The sequence below is a fragment of the Hemiscyllium ocellatum genome, chromosome 39 (assembly GCF_020745735.1).
Source record: "Hemiscyllium ocellatum isolate sHemOce1 chromosome 39, sHemOce1.pat.X.cur, whole genome shotgun sequence".
Lineage (NCBI taxonomy): Eukaryota > Metazoa > Chordata > Chondrichthyes > Orectolobiformes > Hemiscylliidae > Hemiscyllium > Hemiscyllium ocellatum.
In genome coordinates, this window is record NC_083439.1 from 36,360,166 (window position 1) to 36,381,498 (window position 21,333).

At 41.5% G+C, this 21,333-nt stretch overlaps 1 protein-coding gene across 3 annotated transcripts in view; it reads right to left on the minus strand.

Moving 5' to 3' along the window:
• abhd17c (abhydrolase domain containing 17C, depalmitoylase) overlaps positions 1-8,271 on the minus strand; it is an 84,087-nt gene extending 75,816 nt beyond the window's left edge. For all 3 annotated transcript variants that reach the window (XM_060852982.1, XM_060852980.1, XM_060852981.1), the window contains exon 1: positions 7,065-8,271. In XM_060852982.1, the coding sequence (XP_060708965.1) occupies positions 7,065-7,621 (557 nt within the window). In that variant the 5' untranslated portion in view covers positions 7,622-8,271. The remainder of the gene's footprint in view (positions 1-7,064) is intronic.
• Between the last annotated feature and the right edge of the window lie 13,062 nt (positions 8,272-21,333).

The window sequence follows — 21,333 nt, forward strand, 5'->3', positions numbered from 1 at the left end:
ACTGTCATTTATGACCTCTCTAAAAACAAAACGCCAAGGACAACATAACCTTGTTAAAGAAGCAGCTATGTCACAAGATTAATAAAATTTCTTCACCTTATAGCGTGATTTGCAGCTACAATTGTAATTTTATTTTTCTCCAATTAAGGATTTTGTTAGAGCTACCTAATCTGTCAAGAGTCAATAAGTCATTGCATTTCAAGCAGCTGGAATTTGAATTTGTCTGTCTGATTTTAGTTCCCCACATGAAAACTTATTTTGCAAAAAATATGCTGATCAAACCTCAAAACGATGCAAATGAAATGCAACATTCAATGTTCTGAAGCTAAACACTAACACTTGTATGAAATAGATTTAGGAACTGAATTTTATTCTGCTTATTAGGTTACAGAAGGCAGACTGAAGGAGGTTGTTGCACGACTGTGTTAATATCTTTGTCACACATTATTACTTCTGCCCAACCACTGCCTTGGTTCCTGCATTGCTATTTCCAAGCAATATAAATAATGCGAAAAGAAACGAGTGACCTTACTGATGCCACAGAACTAAGTCGCAAATCTAAAAGGGGTGGTTGGGCTTCATACAATTCTTCTTCTCAAAAAGATGCTCACTCATTCCAGTAATTATGGAGGGTACCTCCTTAGCTGAAACTGAAAACCTCTCCTGAAGGCAGACCACTGTCCTCTTTCTAGCTTTTGTAGCGACAGACTACAGCCAAGCTATTACTAGCTTTCAACTTGATGAAATTTCTGTACAGTGTCAAAGTTTTGACGTTCAGTACAGGATAATATGCAAAATTTAGTTATGTTCTGTGTTTCTGAAGATGTTTTCAGCTCTGAATATTGTGACATACAATAATCTTATTAGATAAATCTGCCACATTAGAACTGAATTTGGATTTATTTTTCATGTACAATTCCAAGTGAAACAGTACAACTATTCAAACATTGCTTTCGTTCACATTCATAAAGTGAAATGTCTAAATGTGACACAGTTGCCTTGAGTAGTGAGTAATATATAAAGATAGCGAGATGTTACTAACGTATCATGACATCCAATCCAGAAGTTATACACTTCCACTATTTATTCAATGCAAGATGTGAGAATCTCCCAACTCCATTTCTTATTTACTTCCAAAATAAGTTACAAGTTGGACATTTTCTAATCAAAACAAATTTAGTCAAACTGGACACCTAGTATCACTGTAGGAAGTTATATTTTCTGTCTTCCTTGAGATTAATATATGATATCTCTCCAGGCCAATTTGACTGTATATTTATTTATGAGAAAGTGATTCATCTCAGACTGACCCTAATCAAAATGGATGACATGTTTGGAAGAAATTTAGGTTAAGAAATTGTGAAGCACCTTGTAGGGAATGAAATAGCCTTAATATTGTCAGCGCATGGTAAAGGAAACAGGAACCAGCTGTCTTGAAGGTAAGTCCGGCCAGAAGGGCTTATGCTCGAAACGTCGAATTCTCTATTCCTGAGATGCTGCCTAACCTGCTGTGCTTTGACCAGCAACACATTTGCAGTCAAGAAAAAGATACTAAGTGTTCAGAACAGAGTGAATGCATTCCATTAAATACAAAGGATAAAGGAGCAAAATAACCTCATGTCTGAAACTGAGGGATCAATACTATGGAAAGTCTAAGGGGAACATTACAAATGCAGTAATTAATTTAAAAAAAAAATAATTTAAACAGAAATAAGGAAAGAGTGGGCATGAAAAAATAACATCAAGTAAAATTTTAAAAATCCCAATTTTTTTTATAACTTCAGAGAGGAAATAACTAAAGAATGAATAGGGTTTATTAGGTATCATAGGGCTACCTTGATGTGGAGAATTGGGTATGGTTCTTAATGTTCTTATTGGTTCTTGCATCTGTGGACAATATAGACATAGGGATCAAGGAGGAATTTAAAATGTTAAATGTGAATAGCTTATTGAAGGAGGAAGAATTAAGAGGCTTAAATATTTGAAACTTGTTAAGTCCCCTAGCCCTGTCAGAATGCATCCTGAGCTGCTAAAGGAAGCACGAGGAGAAATAACTAACACTCTGATTACCAATTTTACTCAATGAGCATGGTGCCAGAGGACCAGAGAATAGCTAACATTGTACCATTGATTTAAAAAAATAGAAAGGGATCAGCTGAGTTATTACGCTCCTGGTGGTCGGAAAATTATTGGGAAGAATGCTGAGAGATACCATTTCATTTCGATAGACACAGATTAATCAAAGACAATCAGAACCATTCATCACAAAAATGTTGCGAATTACTAACAATACAATTTTTAAGGAGGCAACAAGGTGAGTTGATGTCACATACATGGATTCCATCAAGACTTTTAATCAAAGTCCCACGAGACATTGATCTCAAAAGTAAAATTCCATGGGATCCAAGACAAAGTGGCAAGTTGGGTCTAAAATTGGCTGATCGGTATTTTTTTGACTGGAAAGTAGTTTCTAGTGGAGTACTACATGGCTTTGGTATATACGCCTTGATAAATTACAAAGGTTTGGACTTGAAGGTGTGGGGAACAATGAAAAAAGTTGTAGATAGCAAAAAAAATTGGCTTGTTCTGAAGAAAACTGTCGACTACATGAATAGATCAATGGACTGGTGAGGTGGCCAAATGGAACACATGGAATTTAATCCAGAGAATTGAGAGGTAATGCTCTTTGGGAAGGCTAACAACGCAAGTGAATACATGCTAAATGTTAGAATACACGGCAGCCCAGTGGTTAGCACTGCTGTGTCACAGTGCTAGAGGCCAGGATTCAATTCCAGCCTCGGGCAATGGTCTGCATGGAGTTTGCACATTCCCCCATTGTCTGCGTGGGTTTCTTCCAGGCGCTCCAGTTTCCTCCCACAGTCCAAAGATGTGGTGGTTAGGTGAATTGGGCATACAAATTGCCCATAGCGTTCCAGGATGTGTCGATTAGGTGCATTAGTCAGGGGAAATGTAGAGTCATAGGGTAGGGGAATGTGTCTGGGTGGGATACTCTTCAGAGTGTTGGTGTGGACTTGTTGGGCCCAATGGCCTGCTTCTATATTGTCGGGATTCTGCAGATCACTAAAGGTTGCCACAAAGGATAAGGTGGTCAAGAAGGCATACGGGATAACTTGTTAACCGAGGCACAGCATACGAGAGCTGGGATATCATGCAGAATATGTATAAACCATTAATTAGACCAGAGCAGGAGTATGTGCAGTTCTGGTCACTGCACTTTACAAAAGACATCATTGCAATAGATACGGTACAGAGAAAATGTCCAAGAATGTTGTCTAGATAGGAGAATTTTAGTTATGAGGAAAGATTAGTTAAACCAAGATTAATTTTCTTTGGAACAAATGAAGCTGAAAGTTGACTTCTTTGAAGAACATAAATTAAGATATCTGGATAGACTTGCCCAATTCTCCTTGGTTTAGAGGTTTATGGCTAAGGATTTAAGCTAAGAGGTTGGAAGCTATAGAAGGGATTTGATGAAAACTTTGTCACCCAGAGAGTGGAGGAGATCTGGAAGCCATTCGCTGAAAGGGTGTTCATGACAAAAACTGTAATAAGATTTAAAAAGGACCTGGATGTGCACTTGAAATAGAATAAGCTACAAGGTTATGCATCAACAGCCTGGAAGGTGAGATTAAGTTGGATAGCTACTTAGCCACAATACACAGCGTCATAGAGATGTACAGCATGGAAACAGACCCTTTGGTCTAATCCGCCCATGCCGACCTTATATCCCAACCCAATCTAGTCCCACCTACCAGCACCCGGCCCATATCCCTCCAAACCCTTCCTATTCATATACCCATCCAAATGCCTTTTAAATGTTGCAATTGTACCAGCCTCCACCACTTCCTCATCATCTGGAAGAATAAGGGCAACAGATATATGGGAACACCTTCACCTACAAGTTCCCCTCCAAGTCACATACTACCCTGACTCGGGGATATATCATTGTTCCTTCACTGTCATTGGGTTAAAATACTGGAATTCCCTGCCTAACAGCTTTGTGGGTGCACCTACACCAAGAGGACCACAGCGGTTCAAGAAGGCAGCTCATCACCACCTTCTCAAGGCTAACCAGGGCTATGCAATAAATGCTGGCCAGCCAGTGACACCCACATTTCTTGAATGAATAAATAATGAATTAAATGTCCACCTGTGCTGCAAAGGTCCATAACTCTCAGCCAAAAAAAGTGCTGGTCTGCCATAGAATGGACAAGTACCCTTCACATGTGCAACGTTGTTTAATCATGTTTCACTTTGGTACTGCGCACCATCAGACATGCATTGGGAAGAATCCTAATATGAAGCTTTCATCAAGATACTACAACTTTGCATCAGAATCTATTCAGCCATAAAATAGCGAGGAACTAGAGACAGTGTAATATGGAGTTCAGGAAAATGAACCATGTAGAGCAAATTCCCAACATAATTCAAGTGGTAGCACTTCAAAAAAATATCAATCATGAAGTCACTTTTATTAAATCTTGTAATGTTATTCATTTACACTCAGAGTATCCAAATCACTTCATAATCAACTAATTGTTCGAACAAAGTTCTAAACCATGTTGGCAAACACAGCAGCCAGTTCGTACGCAGCACAATTCCACAAAAGCAAACAATGTAAATGATCATTTAATCTGTTTTTGGTGGGGCTTGAGGAAAGTTTGTTGACCAGAATACACTATTCTCCCTGAATTAAAGCTCAAAATCTTTTACATTCCAATGGAACCACCTTGTGATTCACCCAAAAAGTGGAGTTTTTGACAAGGCAGCAATTCCACTGTGGGGGTTAGTTAGCTGGATGTTGGCTTGCAATGCACAGTAATGGCAACAGCTTGGGTTCAATTCTCACGCTAGCAGAGGTTACCGTGAAGGGCTCTTCTCAACCTTTTGCTTCACCTGAGGTGTGGTGACTCTCAGGTTAAACCATCACCAATCTCTCTCTAACGAGTAGCCTATGGTCTGTTAGGACTATGACAACTTTAACTTTACTCCCACTGTACATTTTGCAAGGATACATCAGATGGAGTAGGATTGCAACCTTCAACTCAAGAGAAGAATGCTAGGCATTTGTTCAGCTACTTGTTTGTAGTTGAAAAGGAATCAGGAAATGCTAATTTATTATCTTGGTAGTTGCACAATGCAACCATAATGAAGTTCTTAATTCTGGCAGTCAATCTCAAAGTAATCCAAAACAAACCAACACAAGGTGAGAAAATTTTGGAAAACATTAAGATTGATAAGTCCCCAGGGCCAGACCAGATTTATCCTAGGCTGCTCCAGGAAGTGAGAAAGAAGGTTGCTAAGCCCCTGGCGAGGATATTTGCCTCCTCACTCTCCACGGGAGTCGTACTGGAGGATTGGAAGGAGGCGAACGTTGTTCCTCTTTTCAAGAAGGGTAATAGAGAAATCCCTGGCAATTACAGACCAGTCAGTCTAATGTCTGTGGTCAGCAAAGCTTTGGAAAGAATTCTGAGGGTAGGGATTTATGACTATTTGACAAAGCATAGTGTGATCAAAAGCAGTCAGCATGGCTTTGAGAGGGACAGGTAATGCCTCACAAATCTTGAGTTCTTTGAAAAGGTGACGAGACAGGTTGACGAAGGTCAAGCAGTGGATGTGGTGTATATGGATTTCAGCAAGGCATTTGATAAGGTTCCCCATGGAAGGCTCATTCATAAAGTCAGGAAGTATGGGATACAGGGAGTTTTGGCTATCTGGATTCAGAATTGGCTGGCTGACAGTGGTTGTAGATGGAAAGTATTCTGCCTGGAGGTCAGTGTGGAGTGGGGTCCCACAGGGCTCTGTTCTTGGGCCTCTGCTCTTTGTAGTTTTTATAAATGACTTGGATGAGGAGGTTGAGAGGTACATTAGTAAATTTACAGATGACACAAAGGTTGGAGGTGTCGCCGATTGTATAGAGGGCTAATACAGGCTGCAACATGACAGAATGCAGAGCTATGCTGAGAAATGGCAGATGGAGTTCAACCTGGATAAATGCGAAGTGATGCATTTTGGAAGGTCGAACTCAAATGCTGAACATAGGTTTAAAAGACAGGATTCTAGGCAGTGTGGGGAAACAGAGGGATCTGGGTGGGCAAGTACATAGATCCCTCAAAGTTGCCTCATAAGTGGATAGGGTTGTTAAGAAAGTATATGGTGTTTTGGCTTTCATTAACAGGGAGATCGAGTTTAAGAGCCACGAGGTTTCACTGCAGCTCTACAAGTCCCTGGTGAGACCACACTTGGAATATCGTGTCTAGTTCTGGTCGCCCTACTATAGGAAAGATACAGAGGCTTTGGAGAGGTTTACCAGGATGCTGCCTGGACTGGAGGACTTGCCTTAAGAAAGGTTGAATAAGCTCGGACTTTTCTCTGTGGAGAGGAGGAAGAGAGGACACCTGATCAAGGTTTACAAAATAATGAGTGGCATAGAAAGAGTCAATAACTAGAGAGTTTTCCTCAGAGCAGGATTGACTAGTACGAGGAGTCATAGTTTGAGGATATTAGGAGGAAGTATAAAGGAGACGTCAGAGGTAGGTTTTTTACGCAGAAAGTTGTGAATGCATGGAATGCATTGCCAGCTGTGGTGGTGGAAGCCGAGTAATTGGGGACGTTTTAGCGACTGCTGGACATGCACATGGATAGCAGAGAGTTGAGGGGTGTGTAGGTTAAGTTACTATATTTTACATTAGGGTTAAACTTCTGCACAACATTGTGGATCAAAGGGCCTGTTCTGTGTTGTACTTTTCCATGTTCTAAAATTCCAGTGGTAAGCATCTTTGGGTACCATAGGTCCAAAGTCACTTTTTTCTTTCCTTGCAGATTACTATATATCAATAAATGTTTGAAATGTCACATATATTGTACCATTTTCTGAAAGCTTAATTAAATTGAACAAATCAATATTAGCTGTTGGAATTTAGATCTCCATAAACCCACTGGGCAAGCAACAGTGTGTTATGTATTCAGAGATGCAGTCTCTTCAGTGGCACACTGCAGTCAGTAGAGATCGGACCCTCCAGTACTGACCCTGCTCCACTGACCTTGTCCTGAGTGCTGTCCACGCCGCCTCAATGTCCGAGTAAAGGTTTCTCTCGGACGGTTTCCCGTTGCTGGCCCCGTAGCCCGAGTAGTCATAGGAGAAGATGTTGCACCTAATGCGGTTGCCGAGGCCGATGTAGAAGCTGCACATCTGGCCCAAGTCCACTGCGTTGCCATGGGAGAAGAGCAGCGTATAGCGGCTATCGGGCACGCAGCGGGCGAACATGCAGGCCAGGCGGTTGCCGCGCCCGCTGCGCACGAAGAACACCTCGAGCAGCTCCAGCTCCCGCTCCGAGAACTGCCAGTCGGCCCGCTCCGACAGGTGTAGGCTGCACAGGCTGCTCGACTCTTCCGTCAGCACCGTGTAGGTGGGCTCGGGCGGCAGGAAGGCCAACTTGGCCGCGATCCGGCTTGGGCAAGGGGGGCAGCAGAAGAGCCAACACAGCTCCCCGAGCGAGAAGCCATTCATCCTGGGGGAAGGGGTGGGGTTGGGAGGGGGGGAGGAGGAGGACGACGAGGAATGCTCCTCGTCTCCCTGCTCCCCGGCCACAGTCGGCATGGAAGACGGTTGCCAGGAAACAGGCGCGAGCGAGATGGGCGGGACCTACGAGGGGGATGCAGAGCCCGGGAAGAAGCCGGAGATGTGGAGGGCGTGACAATACGGGAGTGGGCGGGGTCTAAGCGGCGGTGTCGGTAGGTGGGCGGGGCGTGGTCCAGTCGGCGGGGCGTGGTCCAGTCGGCGGTTTTGCTGAATGGGTGTGAAACAAGAGCAGAGTGGCGAGATCGGGAGGGGGCGGCGCCAGGGTGAAGTGGGCGGGGCTTTAGCGTGAGACGTGTTGCCGGGTCCAAGAGGAGGAGGCGGTTCTCGAATGGTGAAAGGGCGGTTGAGAGTAGGCGGGGTTTAGCTGGAGGGGCGGGGCGGGGCGCAGGCGGCGGTTCAATGCTAAGGATGTGGGCGGTGACTAGGAGGAGGGTCAGGGTGTATGGAACAGGAGGGTTAACGTTGGGCGTGGTTAGGGCGGGTACGGATGCGGCTCCTGAGCATCGATCAGTGGTTGGATCGTCCCATGTTGGTAGCCGTGGCGAGAGCTTCCTGTCGGGTATCGTCTGTCCGGTAACGACGGGTGTGTGGCTGAAATTAACATCGAGAGGCGTTGAGGCACTGCTGAAGCGGAGCCTTCCACATAACGGCGGCCATCAACGAAGCTTCTCCTGCCAAGTAGGCCGGCCAACCAGCACTTCCGGGTCACTCGGGGTCAGCGTCACCCCAGCACTAACAAAGGGACATGTGGATGTGAGTCTATCATCCAAAAAAGGACAACTATTACATTTATACAGCAACTTTCACGATCTCTGGATGTCCCAAAGTATTTTAAATATCCAAGATGTAAAACAGCAGAAAGTGTTGAAAATGCTCAGTAAGCTTGTGGAGAGAGAAGCAGATCCAATGACCTATCATCAGAACTTGGAGTTCTTACAACATAGAAGGAGGTCATTTTGTTCCATTATGTCTGAACCAGTCCTCAAGCAGCTATCTACTCTCTACCCATTTACTAGAACTTGGCCCATGGCCTTATTTGGTATGACATTTCAAGTATTCATGTCAATACTTCTCAAATATGATGGTTCCAGCTGTTTTCACCTGTTCATGCAATGAGTTTCAGCTATCTACCATCATCTGGGTGTAAAACATTTTCCTTAAATCCCCTTTAAACTTCCATCATAGCTTCCCTACAGTGTGGAAGCAGACCATTTAGCCCACTCCACCCTCTGTAGAGCATCCCACTCAGCCCCATCCCCCTACCCTATCCCAGCATTTCCCAAAGCTGATGCATGTAGCCAGCACGACCCTGGGCACTGCGGACAATTTAGCACAGCTAATTCTCCTAATCTGCACATCTTTAGACTATGGGAGGAAATCTGTGCAGATATAGGGAGAATGTGTGAACTCCATACACACCTGAGGCTGGAGTCAAATCCAGATCCCTGGCACTGTGAGGTAGCAGTGCTAACCACTGAGCCACCATGTCTTAAACCTCTTATCTTAACTGTTTGCACCTTTGTTATTGATTCCTATACCAAGGGGAAATGTTTCTTTCTATCTACCTTCTCTATGCCCCTCATAATAATGTATACTCAATCAAGTCCCTTCTCAGTCTTGTCAGCTGTAAGGAAAATATCCCCTGTTGTCTAGTCTCTCTTCAGCCCAGGCAACATTCTGATGAATCTCCTCTGCACCCTCCCTAGTATAATTACATCCTCCCTATAGTGTGGCCACCAGAGCTGCGCATGGTGCTCCAACTGTGGCTCTTCTATTTGATGCCTTGAGTAATAAAACATGCGTCCTATATGCCTTGCACTTGAGGTGTAACCTTTGTTCAGTTCAGAAGGTACCAGAGTTCAGTGCAGAAGCAAGTTTTAACCCTGTCCTTGGTTTATTCTTCAATGGGAAAAACAAAATGTGTCTTGGGCATTTGCTGCCCCTTAGGTCCCTTTTATATCTTTCTCCTCTCACCTTAAACCTAGTTTTGGACTTCCCTACCCTGGGAAAAAAACCATGACTATTCACTCTATCCATGCCCCTCATGATTTTACAAACCTTTATAAGGACACCCCTCAGCATCTGACTCTTGGGAGAAATACCCTCAGCCTATTCAGCTTCTCCTGAGCTCAAACCCTTCGACACTGGCAACATCCTTGAAAATCTTTTCTGAATCCTTTCAAGTTCAAAAGCATCTTTCCTAAAGCAAGGAGACCAATATTGAATGTAATATTCCAATTGTGACCTAACCAATGACCTATACAGCCCCAACATGACATCCCAATTCCTAAACTCACCAGCAATTTGCATGGAATCTTCACAATATGGAAACAGGCCATTCAACCTAGCAAATCCACACCGACACTCCGAAGAGCATCCCATCCAGACCCATTCCCCGAACCTTTCCCTATAACCATGGTTGATGCACCTAACCCACACATCCTGAATACTACGGACAATTCAGCATGGACAATCCACCTAACTTGCTGATCTTTGGACCGTGGGAGGAAACTAGAGCAACTGACAGAAACCCACACAGAAACAGGAAGAATGTGCAAACTCCACACAGACAGTCATCTGAGGTTGGGATCAAATATGGGTCCCTGGTGCTGTGAGGCTGTTTGGTGTCATCTGAAAACTTAATAACCATTCGTCTTCTATTCACATCCAAATCATTTATATAATTGACAAAGCAGTGGACTCAACACTGATCCTTGCAACACACAGCTGGTCTAGTCCGAAAAACAGCTCTCCGCTAACACACTCTGTCTCCTATTTTCAAGCCAATTTTGTATCCAAGTGGCCAGCTCTACCTGTATTCCATGTGATCTAAACTTGTCAACCAGTCTACCGTGAGGAATTTTGTCGAGCACCTTACTGAAATCCATATAAATAACACCCACCACTCTGTCTTCAGTCTTCTTTGTAACTTCAAAAAATTCAAACTAAGCCATGCTGACTATTCCTGATCATAACTTGCCTTTCCAAATATATGTGAATCCTCTCCCTCAGTGTCCCCTCCAACAACTTGCCCACCACTGACATCAGGCTCACCCACCTATAGTTCATTCATTTTTCCTTACCACCTTACATGTTGGCACTACATTAGCCATCCTCCAGTCTTCCAATGCCTCACCTGTGGTTATATATGATACAAAACAGCCCAGCAATCACTTCCCTAGCTTCCCACAAAGTTCTGGAATACAATTGATTAGGCCCTGGGGATTTATCTACTTTTATGCATTTTAATATGTCCAGCATCTCATCCTCTGTAATATGGACACTTTTTGAGATATCGTTGTTTATTTCTCCAAGTTCTGTAGCTGCCACGTTCTTCTCCACATTAAATGCTGATGCAAAATACTCATTTAATATCTTATTAGAATTCAGCTGGAGTATTGTATACAGTTTTGGATGCCACATTATAGAAAGTGTATGATGCATTAGAGAAGGTGAAGAAGCAGTTTACAAGAATGGTTCCAAGGATGAGGTAATGAGGGCAGAGGTTCTGATAAAAGAGATTAAAAATCATGACCAGACTGGATAAAGTGACTGGGGAAACACTGTCCTGCTTTTAAAATGAACAAGAAGAGGACATAGATTTAAAATGTTCTGCCAATGAAGCTGACATAAGGAAATACTTTTTCACTCAATGAGTAATTAGGATATGGAATGCACTACCTGGAAATGTGGTAGAGAGAGGTTCATTTGAAGCATTCAAGAGGGCATTAAATGATTATTTAGATAAAAATAATGTGCAAGGGTATAGGGAAAAGGCAGGAGCTTGGCAGTAGGTAATGATGCTCATTTAATGAGCTGGTGCAGGCACAATGGGCTAAATGGCCTAATTTTTTGCAGTAACACTTCTACAATTCTGCTATAATCCTGAGTCTCCTCAAGTAATAAGGTTCAAAAGTAACTATTTTATAATCATATATACTTCAACAAAATGACAAGATTAATTGATTATTAATTACTAACTAATTAATTTACTAAATAAAGCACTATTACATTTGAGCTATACTCCTTTATATCCAAATACAAACACCAATAAATCACCAAAGACAGTTTTACACAATGATTATACTTTTCCCTATCCATAGTATAAGAAGACACTTCTGCATCACCTGTCTAGACCACAGAAGTATACTGGGTGAAAGTGAGGACTGTAGATGTTGGAGATTAGGGTCGAGAGTGTGGTGGTGGAAAAGCACAGCAGGTCAGACAGCAAATGAGGAACAGGAAAATCAACATTTCAGGCAAAAGCCCTACATCAGTAATGATGTTGGGAGCCTCAGGAGTGGAGAGATAAATGGGAGGGGGTTGGGTGGGGGGGCAAGGTAGCTGAGAGTGCAATAGGTGGATGGAGGTGAGGGTAATGGTGGTAGGTCCGAGGGAAGGGTGGAGTGGCTAGGTGGAAAGGAAGATGGATAGATGGAACATGTGTCGGGTGATGAGGGAGCAGCAATGGAGGAAGCCCAGGACCTTCATGTCCTTGGCAGAGTGGGAGGGGGAGTTGAAATGTTCGGCCATAAGGCGGCACCTGCACAACCAACCCCACCGCCCTGTGGCTAAACACTGACGCCTGGAGGAAGATCGCCTCATCTTCCTCCTTGGGACCCTCCAACCCCATGGCGTCAATGTGGATTTCACCCGTTTCCTCATTTCCCCTTCCCCCCAACCTTTATCAGTTCCAACCTTCCAGCTCAACACTGCCAAGATGTCCCATCTGTCCATCCTCCTTCCCACCTATCCACTCCACCCTCCCCTCAGACCTATCACCATTACCTCCACCTCCACCCACCTATTGCACTCTCAGCTACCTTCCCCCAGCCCCACCCCCTCCCATTTATCACTCCATCTCCAAGGCTCCCAGCGTTATTCCTGATGAAGGGCTTTTGCCCGAAACGACAAATTTCCTGCTCCTTGTTTGCTGCCTAACCTGTTGTGCTTTTCCAGCACCATACTCTCGACACAGAAGTATATTGGGTTGTTCTCACAATTCTCTTTATTCCTATTGATGTTTTCACAATGTTATCTGCAAAGCAACGAACAGTCTTTACTTCACTGGCTAATCAGTTGGACATGGAGATCTTTCCTTTCCCTTTTAGAATTATTTCCTTAAGTGTATCTGAATGCCTCTCTTTTGACAGTGAAAGGGAACACACAACAAAGGAGACAGAGGGCTGATGTTGGAGCTGTCTCCTGATGGTTTCAGTTTGATTGTCACTCTCAGGGTTTGTGTTAAGCTGCCACCAGACTCTTAAAAAAAATTGATAATATGCTAAGGATCCCTAAACGTACAACAGATGGTGTCGATGTTTCTGTATTCACCATACAAAAGAAAGAATATTGTCTCACATGCATCACTTAGCTTTATTTTTACAAGTTGTAAACAAACTCCTTGATTTAAAAAAAAACATTGTCAATTTTCCCCATTTACAATCCAGAATCCAAAATAAAAAGATGGAGCAATATGTGCACATACAAGTTGTATTCTAAGATTCTGAATTAACCTGAAATTATATGGGTAATGGATAAAAATATTGTTGAGCTCCCCATAAAGAATATCAATAAAGAATATTAAATACATTAACTTCTGCTGTAACATGGTAGTTCCGTTCTCGTGCGATCCCGTGTTATAAGAAAATCATGGAATAGCAGCACCATTTAAACTAATGGGGCCAGAATCACGTTATAACCAATACATGCTTTAAAGGTTCGCGCTACAGAAACAGTGTCCCCAATTCGTCAATCGCATTATAGTGAATTTGTAATAACGAAACACACGTTATAGCAGAAGGACCTGTAGTAAATGCAGTCAAAACAGATCGCACTGATTTGTTTTTCTTATTTTTCTGCTTTGTACCTAAAATTCTATATCTTTGTACCTAAGGTAGTGCTGTAAGTGGTGACTTGTAACCTTTTGACTGTGTATATGTGAGTACATGTGACAATAAAGCTTATTCAGTTCAAATCCAGATATTAGTGACACTGGAGGTCATCAAATCAAATTAATACTTTACAAGAGTTTCCAATTTATTTCAAATATTTCATTTTGAAATTCTTTCAAAAGCCACTGTGTCACAGTATACCTTAACAAATGCTTATGTTCAATCCCCATTCTCAGCAGTTCTGAACAAGCCCAACTATAACATTTAGCTGCCTCCAGACTCCTAGAATGTGTCCCAAATTTCTCATTGCACACAGCTACCCAATTGATCTTAACATCTAACTTGGCCCATGCTAATAAAACTAGTGTTACTCAGTTGCTTTCTGAACAGTTCAGCTAAACTGTTCTTACCTGAATGGAGTCTGCTTTCACGTTTTTCAGTCTTCTAATTCCAACTAACTGACTTTCGAACTACTCTTTGAATTGTTTTAAATGACTTTTTAAAAATGTTGCAACAAGCCCCACTCTGTTAGGCAGAATTGAATGTAACTAATATATTTTAGAACATCAATTTCTTTTACACCGTTCGCAGATTGTTGGCATAAATAGTACAAAACAGAGACCAATTGAAGGAGTGAATCATGGATATTAAACTAAGCATTGATTTGAGATCTGATTGCAGATGTTACACATGAAATCATTGTTGGTGACGTGAGTGAAAGCACTGGATTTGGAGAGTGCTTGCTTGTCCTGTAAATAAGTGACTTTGTTCTTCTCAAATGTTGAGTTCACAGAGACTTATCAATTTGTCCAGGATGTATTTCTCCCCCCATGTAGTAATGTCCAACTTATGGATCAATTCTTTTAGATTAGATTAGATTACTTACAGTGTGGAAACAGGCCCTTCGGCCCAACAAGTCCACACCGACCCGCCGAAGCGCAACCCACCCATACCCCTACATTTACCCCTTACCTAACACTACGGGCAATTTAACATGGCCAATTCACCTGACCTGCACATCTTTGGACTGTGGGAGGAAACCGGAGCACCCGGAGGAAACCCACGCAGACACGGGGAGAACGTGCAAACTCCACACAGTCAGTCGCCTTGAGGCAGGAATTGAACCTGGGTCTCTGGCGCTGTGAGGCAGCAGTGCTAACGACTGTGCCACCGTGCCGCCCACGGATCCTGAGATTGTTTTTCAGAATGTCTTGCCTCTGTATGTAAATCCTATTTGGATGTCCTCTGGGTGGTTTCCTATGCACACTTGGTTATGTAATACCACTTTGGTATGTGGGAATCGTCCATGTGAAGGACATCCCAATCCAGCAAAGCTGAGCTCCGGTGAGCATGGTCTGTATACCAGGTATGTGGCACCTTGCAAGAATGTTGTGTTTTATCCTGTCACTTGATATTGCACTGAAAGTGGGTTGCATCTAGCTGCTTTATATGACATCATGAACTTGGTTGTCCATGCCTCATAGCCATAGTGAAGTCTGGCTGCTTTATATGACACCATGAACTTGGTTGACCATGCCTCATAGCCATAGTGAAGTGATGTGAGAAACTCTCTCTGATGGACTTTGATCTTTGATTTTAGGTAAACTGCATGTTCTCACCAAAACCTGTGGGTGAGTCTGCTGAACACTGTGATCTGAACTTGCTTTTGACAGGTGATGAGCAACTTAATGTTCCAACATGATTATTTTAGAGAGAATTCCCAATGTAGCATAACTGAGTTGTGGCATTGCAGTCTTGGCATTTGTGGTGAGAAGCAGGTTTTTATGAGATCTATCTTTTTCAGACTTATAAAGCTGAAACATTCTGAATTTTGGCCAAAGCATCGAACAAGCACCTGGATGTCCTTTAGAGCATGTGATGAGAGCTTCAATATTGGCAAACAACAGTTCTGTTAGTAGCTACTATTTGACTTTTATTTAAAAAAAGCTAAAATCAAGCAGAAAATTGTGAATGCTGGAAATCTGAAACAAAAACAGAAGTTGCTGAAGAAATTCAGCAACACCAATGTTCCATCTACAAAATGACTTCCTGCTCCCTGCCAATTCAACTCAGCAGTGTGTCCCCTAGCCAACATTTCTGTGTCAGGCCTAATGCAGTGCTGCAGCAAAGCTCAGCACAAACTGGAAGAACAGCAGCTCATGTTCCATTTGGAAACCCTGCAGCCTTGAGGACTCCAATATTGAGTTCAATAATTTTCGGCCTGAGTACTTTCTTCCATGTCCTTTACCCATCCCCACACCCCAGTATGGGCTGCTTTCAGAACAGCAAACCTATTTTCACTGACATTTGGTCCCTATTATCAGCTTGTTCCCTGGCACACCATTATCCACCCTTTTTTCAGTCAATTCTTTTTCTCTCCATCTGGGCTCCATCTCTCATCCCTTTACCCCCATATCCCCACCCCGTGTTTTCAGCATACATACCACCTATTCCTTGCTACTACTAGTTCTGATGAAGGGTCACTGGAAACATTAACTCTGCCTTTTCTCCACAGATGCTGCCAGACCTGCTGAGTTTCTCCATGAAGTTCTGTTTTTGTTTGATCTTCGTACCTTAAGCATTTGAAGACTGAAGATTCCTATCTATCCTGAACTGAATGTGCACTCCTATGTCGTCTTCAAGTGCATGCAAAACATGGCCTAAAAAAAATAGATGGTACATAGATCAGAAGCCAATATATAGCCTGGCTTGTTGTCAGGAAAGACATGTGATAAGGCATCATTGTGCATCACTCATATCATCGTGAAATGAATGGGTGGCCCTGCTGATCTTTTCATGGGAGCCATGTTTAGACAGTACTTCAACAGGCCTTTAATGTTTGCTGAGTCAAAAGGATTGGTTAGCTCAATGAATATCATGCAGCCATTATTGTGTCCTTGTCCACCTTGGAGGGTAGACTTGATTTAACACAGTGATCTTTAACTTTTTTAAGCGCAGTGTCACTTTTTGGATTTAACTGCACCCAAGATCTCCCTGAAGAAAATGTTTATCCTTCGTGCCACATAAATGTATATGTACAACTGTGATTGCAAGTTATCTGCTAGTGCCTTTAACTCTTTGTTGAACTGTTAAGACTGCTAGTCATATACAGTCCATCAAATAGCCCTTGATTATCTCCTTTTGGGAGAATATTATCTTACAGAGGTATGTAGAGTTAAAGTAAACTTTCACTTCAAAAGCTCAGGATGATAGGAGTAGGTATTTTTCTCTGTTTACTAGTCCCCAAAGATTGCTGTACCTTGATCTGACTTTCCAATCCAGATCAGAAGTCCGTATAGACGAATAATGTTGTGATTATTTTCAGCAATAAACTAGACTAAATTGATCGACATTTCAAACTACAGTGAATGGAATTGTGTCACTCCACTCAACTCTTGAAGAGACCCTGAACCTTTCTCCAAAGAATTTGAGAATTTGGCTAAACTTTCCAAATGCATCTCCTCAGTGCAGAGCCTCACGTGTCTTCCATCTTTAAATAAAAAAAGGATGATGGGGACCATGCACACAAGAGTGGAATTACATAATTTACTCTGGTTTGAAATGTAAATCAATTTAGTCTATTGCTGAAAACAACTCTTGCTGCATATTCCAACTTCAGAAGTGTACAATTAGAAACATTATTTATTTATTTATTATTTATAAACATTATTATACATTATATTAAGTTCTTCCAATTTTCTGACCAGCATGAATCTTTCAACCAATACTCAAGACAAGTTTCCTGCTCATTTACAGGGTTGCTGTTTGTGGGAAGTATATGCATTGACTGCTGTGTTTTCTGCATTACAACAGTGATTAAAGTTAAAAATAGTTAATTGATCTGAAGAGCTCTGAGAAGTACCAAAACTCTGAAAGATGCTGTATAAATAAGTCTACTTGAAGGAGAATTTTATGAAATTTATTTTACAATTGGTGTGCACTCTTAAAAGTGCATTTTCAACATTTTCAAATCTACTATAGATTCCAAAGATATTTTTAAACAATGACAATTTTTTCTTAATGTGCAATTTCTGGATTAAACGTCATCACGACAAACCAAATTCAGCATCCTAAGTCAATACTCCCTGTTATTGAAGTGTTGCCTACCTAGGTCATATACAGTGTCGAGTGCCATTTTGAACTCAACCTGTAGAGAGGCACTGAGATAATCCAATACCAATAAAAGAAAAGCGTCATTACAAATGCTCCCAGGAGGAAAGGAACACTGGTATAAATGGCCCATTGAAAGAGCTGTGCACATTTTTTTTAAAAAACAAAACACTCATAACCTATTTTGCATTAATAATATAGTTGAGCTCCTGCAGTGCCTACTGATTCAATAGTTTTCTGTTCCAATCTCGGCTCAATGTTCTTTTTGCTTGTCTAATTTAGTTTCAATTATTTCTCTGTCAATGTAGGTTCTTACTCATTAGCCTTCTTACTCATGATCATGGCAAAAACAACTTTCACTGACAGCCCATATTCCCTAAGATTAGAAATTTATGCCCTGTGCCTCCTTGCCCTTTACTGTGATATTTTATTCAGGAGGTAGAGTACATTATTAACTATGCTGTTTTGTACCTTCCAAATGGCAGAACATATCATGCCAGATCACATCATTCAAATTAAAGCCAGTCACTGAACTTACTTACATGAATAACACATGAAAGAGACTGTTTACAACTGTGAAACAACATGGGGTTGGAAGTAACATAGTATAATTTCTCCTGTCTGACTTAATTTACTTTTGCTAATCTTTTCCTTTTCACATTTTTGTAAAAGATGCAATGTTGGTATCGTGGGAAGATGACTGGCCTAGTACTCCAGATACCAGAGCTAATACTCAGGGGATGAGAGTTCAAATCCCACTAGGCAGAGTATGGAATTTCCATTCAATTAATTAATTAATCTGGAGTCAATCAAGCAACAAACTGAGGTATCCATACTCTCCAAAATCAACACTGATTCTACACTCAAAGAAACCTCAGAGTATCAGATAAAATATAAGTAAGAAAACTCCTTAGTGATTATTATCCAACACACTCTTCCACTGATATGTTAGTATGACCTCACGTTGAACAACACTTGAAATAACCTCTGAGGGCAATAAGAATACACTTTGGGTGGGGACATCAATTTCCATTACCAAACATAGATGGCAGCGCCACCATTGAAAGAGCTGGCCGAATCCTGAAGGTCATCTTGCAAAATGATCCCAGGCTGGTAGTGAATGAACCAAATAGAAGGAAAATCCTATTTGACCATATGATCATCAATTTCTCCCAGAAGCATTGATCTATTGATGAGGAGTACCCACTTCAATGCTTGCATGAACAAAGTCCCATATTTACTCTGCTGGCATCTTATATCTTGTGGTGTAGCACTATCACTGCTGACTGGGACAGTCTTTGAATACATATAGCAGCTCAAAGGTGGACATCTAGGAAGTTGCTTTGGATAAGCAGCAGCAGAATTATATTCAACCACAATCTGTAACCACATGGCCAGGTATATCCTTTACTCTATCATTACCATCAAGCCAGTGTGACAGCCCTGGTATGAGAGACCATTCCAGGTCTCTGGGACATTCACAAGGACATACTAAAAAATGAGATGCCAAATTGATAAACAACGGTAAAGAATCGTGTGTCTGCTAAAAAGTGAAATTGGCATGCTAAGTGGCCCCATGATCTATGAATTAGATAATAATTCTGCAATCTTGCCACATCCAGACAATTGTTGGTTGACAACTAACAATTAAGAAGGCACAAAATGGCCAAATAAAATATATAAATGACATATTGTGCAGAATAACAAAATAATAGATTTCTAGTTTGATAGTGGACATTAAGTTACAAAAGTATTTTTCCAATATTTATACTACTTTGTTACAATTTGTTCCTTTGGAAAGTAATCAGGCACCTGACTGCTGCTACCCACCTATCTTTGAGATGAGATTACTCCATTTTCCAGCATCTCTTTTAAAATGGCGATGCCAATCCTCAATCTTTTGTGATCCATGCAGTTTATTTGATGTATTTTATTCTATTGTGACTTATTATCATTATAGCAATCATTGATACTGCCATTAAATCCTTTTTTAGATATTATTCCAATATTTTCACTAAAAAAGGCACATGTACTACCAAGAAGTTCTGCTGCAAAGATACTTTTTTCTAATCTTTTGACCCATTTAGCTTTCCAAGCTAAAGGCAACATGTAGCTTGCTTTCTCAAAAGAAAAATAATAAATCCTACTGCAGTACAGAAATCACCATCACTAAAACCAATAAATTTCATGTTCCTGGCACCTTCTAATGTTGGAAATTTCAAAAACACATGTTCCATTTTAAACTGTTCATTGGGTTGTTTGCCTGAATAATATCTTCCATCTTGGGCTTTATCGTGGTCATCCTCCACTCTAAGACCTCAAAACTGGCACCTGGCCTCATTTCAGGTGTCCAGCCAAGTCATTTGTCCAATTAGACTTTGAAATTTCAGTTCATTTCAGATTTCGAGACCACTGCATCTTTTCATTAGATCCTACTTTGATTGATTGCAATGTAGCTACTATTTTCTAAATAAGGTCATTTCTGCAAAATGACACGAGATCAATTCTGCCTGATTTCCAATCCAGAAACCTGATACCCAATTTTGAATTCTGCTTTCAGCCCATTTATGATAGTGTTTTTAAATTCAGTGTTCCCACCCAACTAAAAAATCGGTAATGTGCATCATAAAGATGACTGCTGCCCCTCCTCCCCACCCCTGCCACTGTAAAACAGCAGGGTCTGCTTTCAACCGGAAACAACTGAATGTTGATATGACAGACCTTACTGAGAAGTACCAAATTCTAGAGGCATCAGTTGGCCATGCATCCATGTATTTATATTCCAGACTGCTCCCAATCTGTTTGGCTCCTCTATTGGAGAACAAAAGAAACATTTCCCCTTGAGCTGATCTCCATCCAAAAATGCAGCTTGAATATCAGTTGATCTACATTCCCAAGTATTTGTTGCTTACAATACCGGGAACATTAAAAAAAAATACTTTTTGCAGGAGATAAATCTATTCTTATGTTTCAATCCACAAGTTTTTAAAAAAATCTCATTCCAATAGTCTTGAATGAGAAGTCCTTCAGAAGACATCTTATCTGATTATATCAATCTGTATGATAGGACAGATGTACAACCCTGTATACAACCCAAAATTTCTCACCATTCTTGCTCTTTGACAGCTTCTAGTACCTTGCATCTAATTTTACATCACTGCCGCAAAGACTTGTAGATCACATGGACTTCTCCTCCTGGTGGTGTTCCTGGTCTGAACTATATTCCTTGACCTTGTTAAGCTGTGTTGTCTAATTTCCTGCTGTCTCTCCTGTACTTTTGCTGTTGGATCCTGCCTCTTACTAATAGGATATATTTCAATGGTTCATAATGGTATATGGGTGGCACAGTGGCACAGTGGTTAGCACTGCTGCCTGACAGCACCAGAGACCTGGGTTCAATTCTCGCCTCAGGTGGCTGACTGTGTGGAGTTTGCATATTCTCCCTGTGTCTGCATGGGTTTCCTCGGGGTGTTCCGTTTCCTCCCAAACTCCAAACAATGTGCAGGTTAAGTGAATTGGCCATGCTAAATTATCTATAGTGTGAGGTGAAAGGGTAAATGTAGGGGAATCAGTCTGGGTGGGTTGGTGTGGACTTGTTGGGCCTAAGAGCCTGTTTCCTCACTGTAAGTAATCTAATCTAAAAAAAATCTTTCTGGCACAGGTTTCCTCTTGGACCCACTTTTTGAGCTCACACTGCATTTTCTTGCCTTTCATCTTTGTACTTCA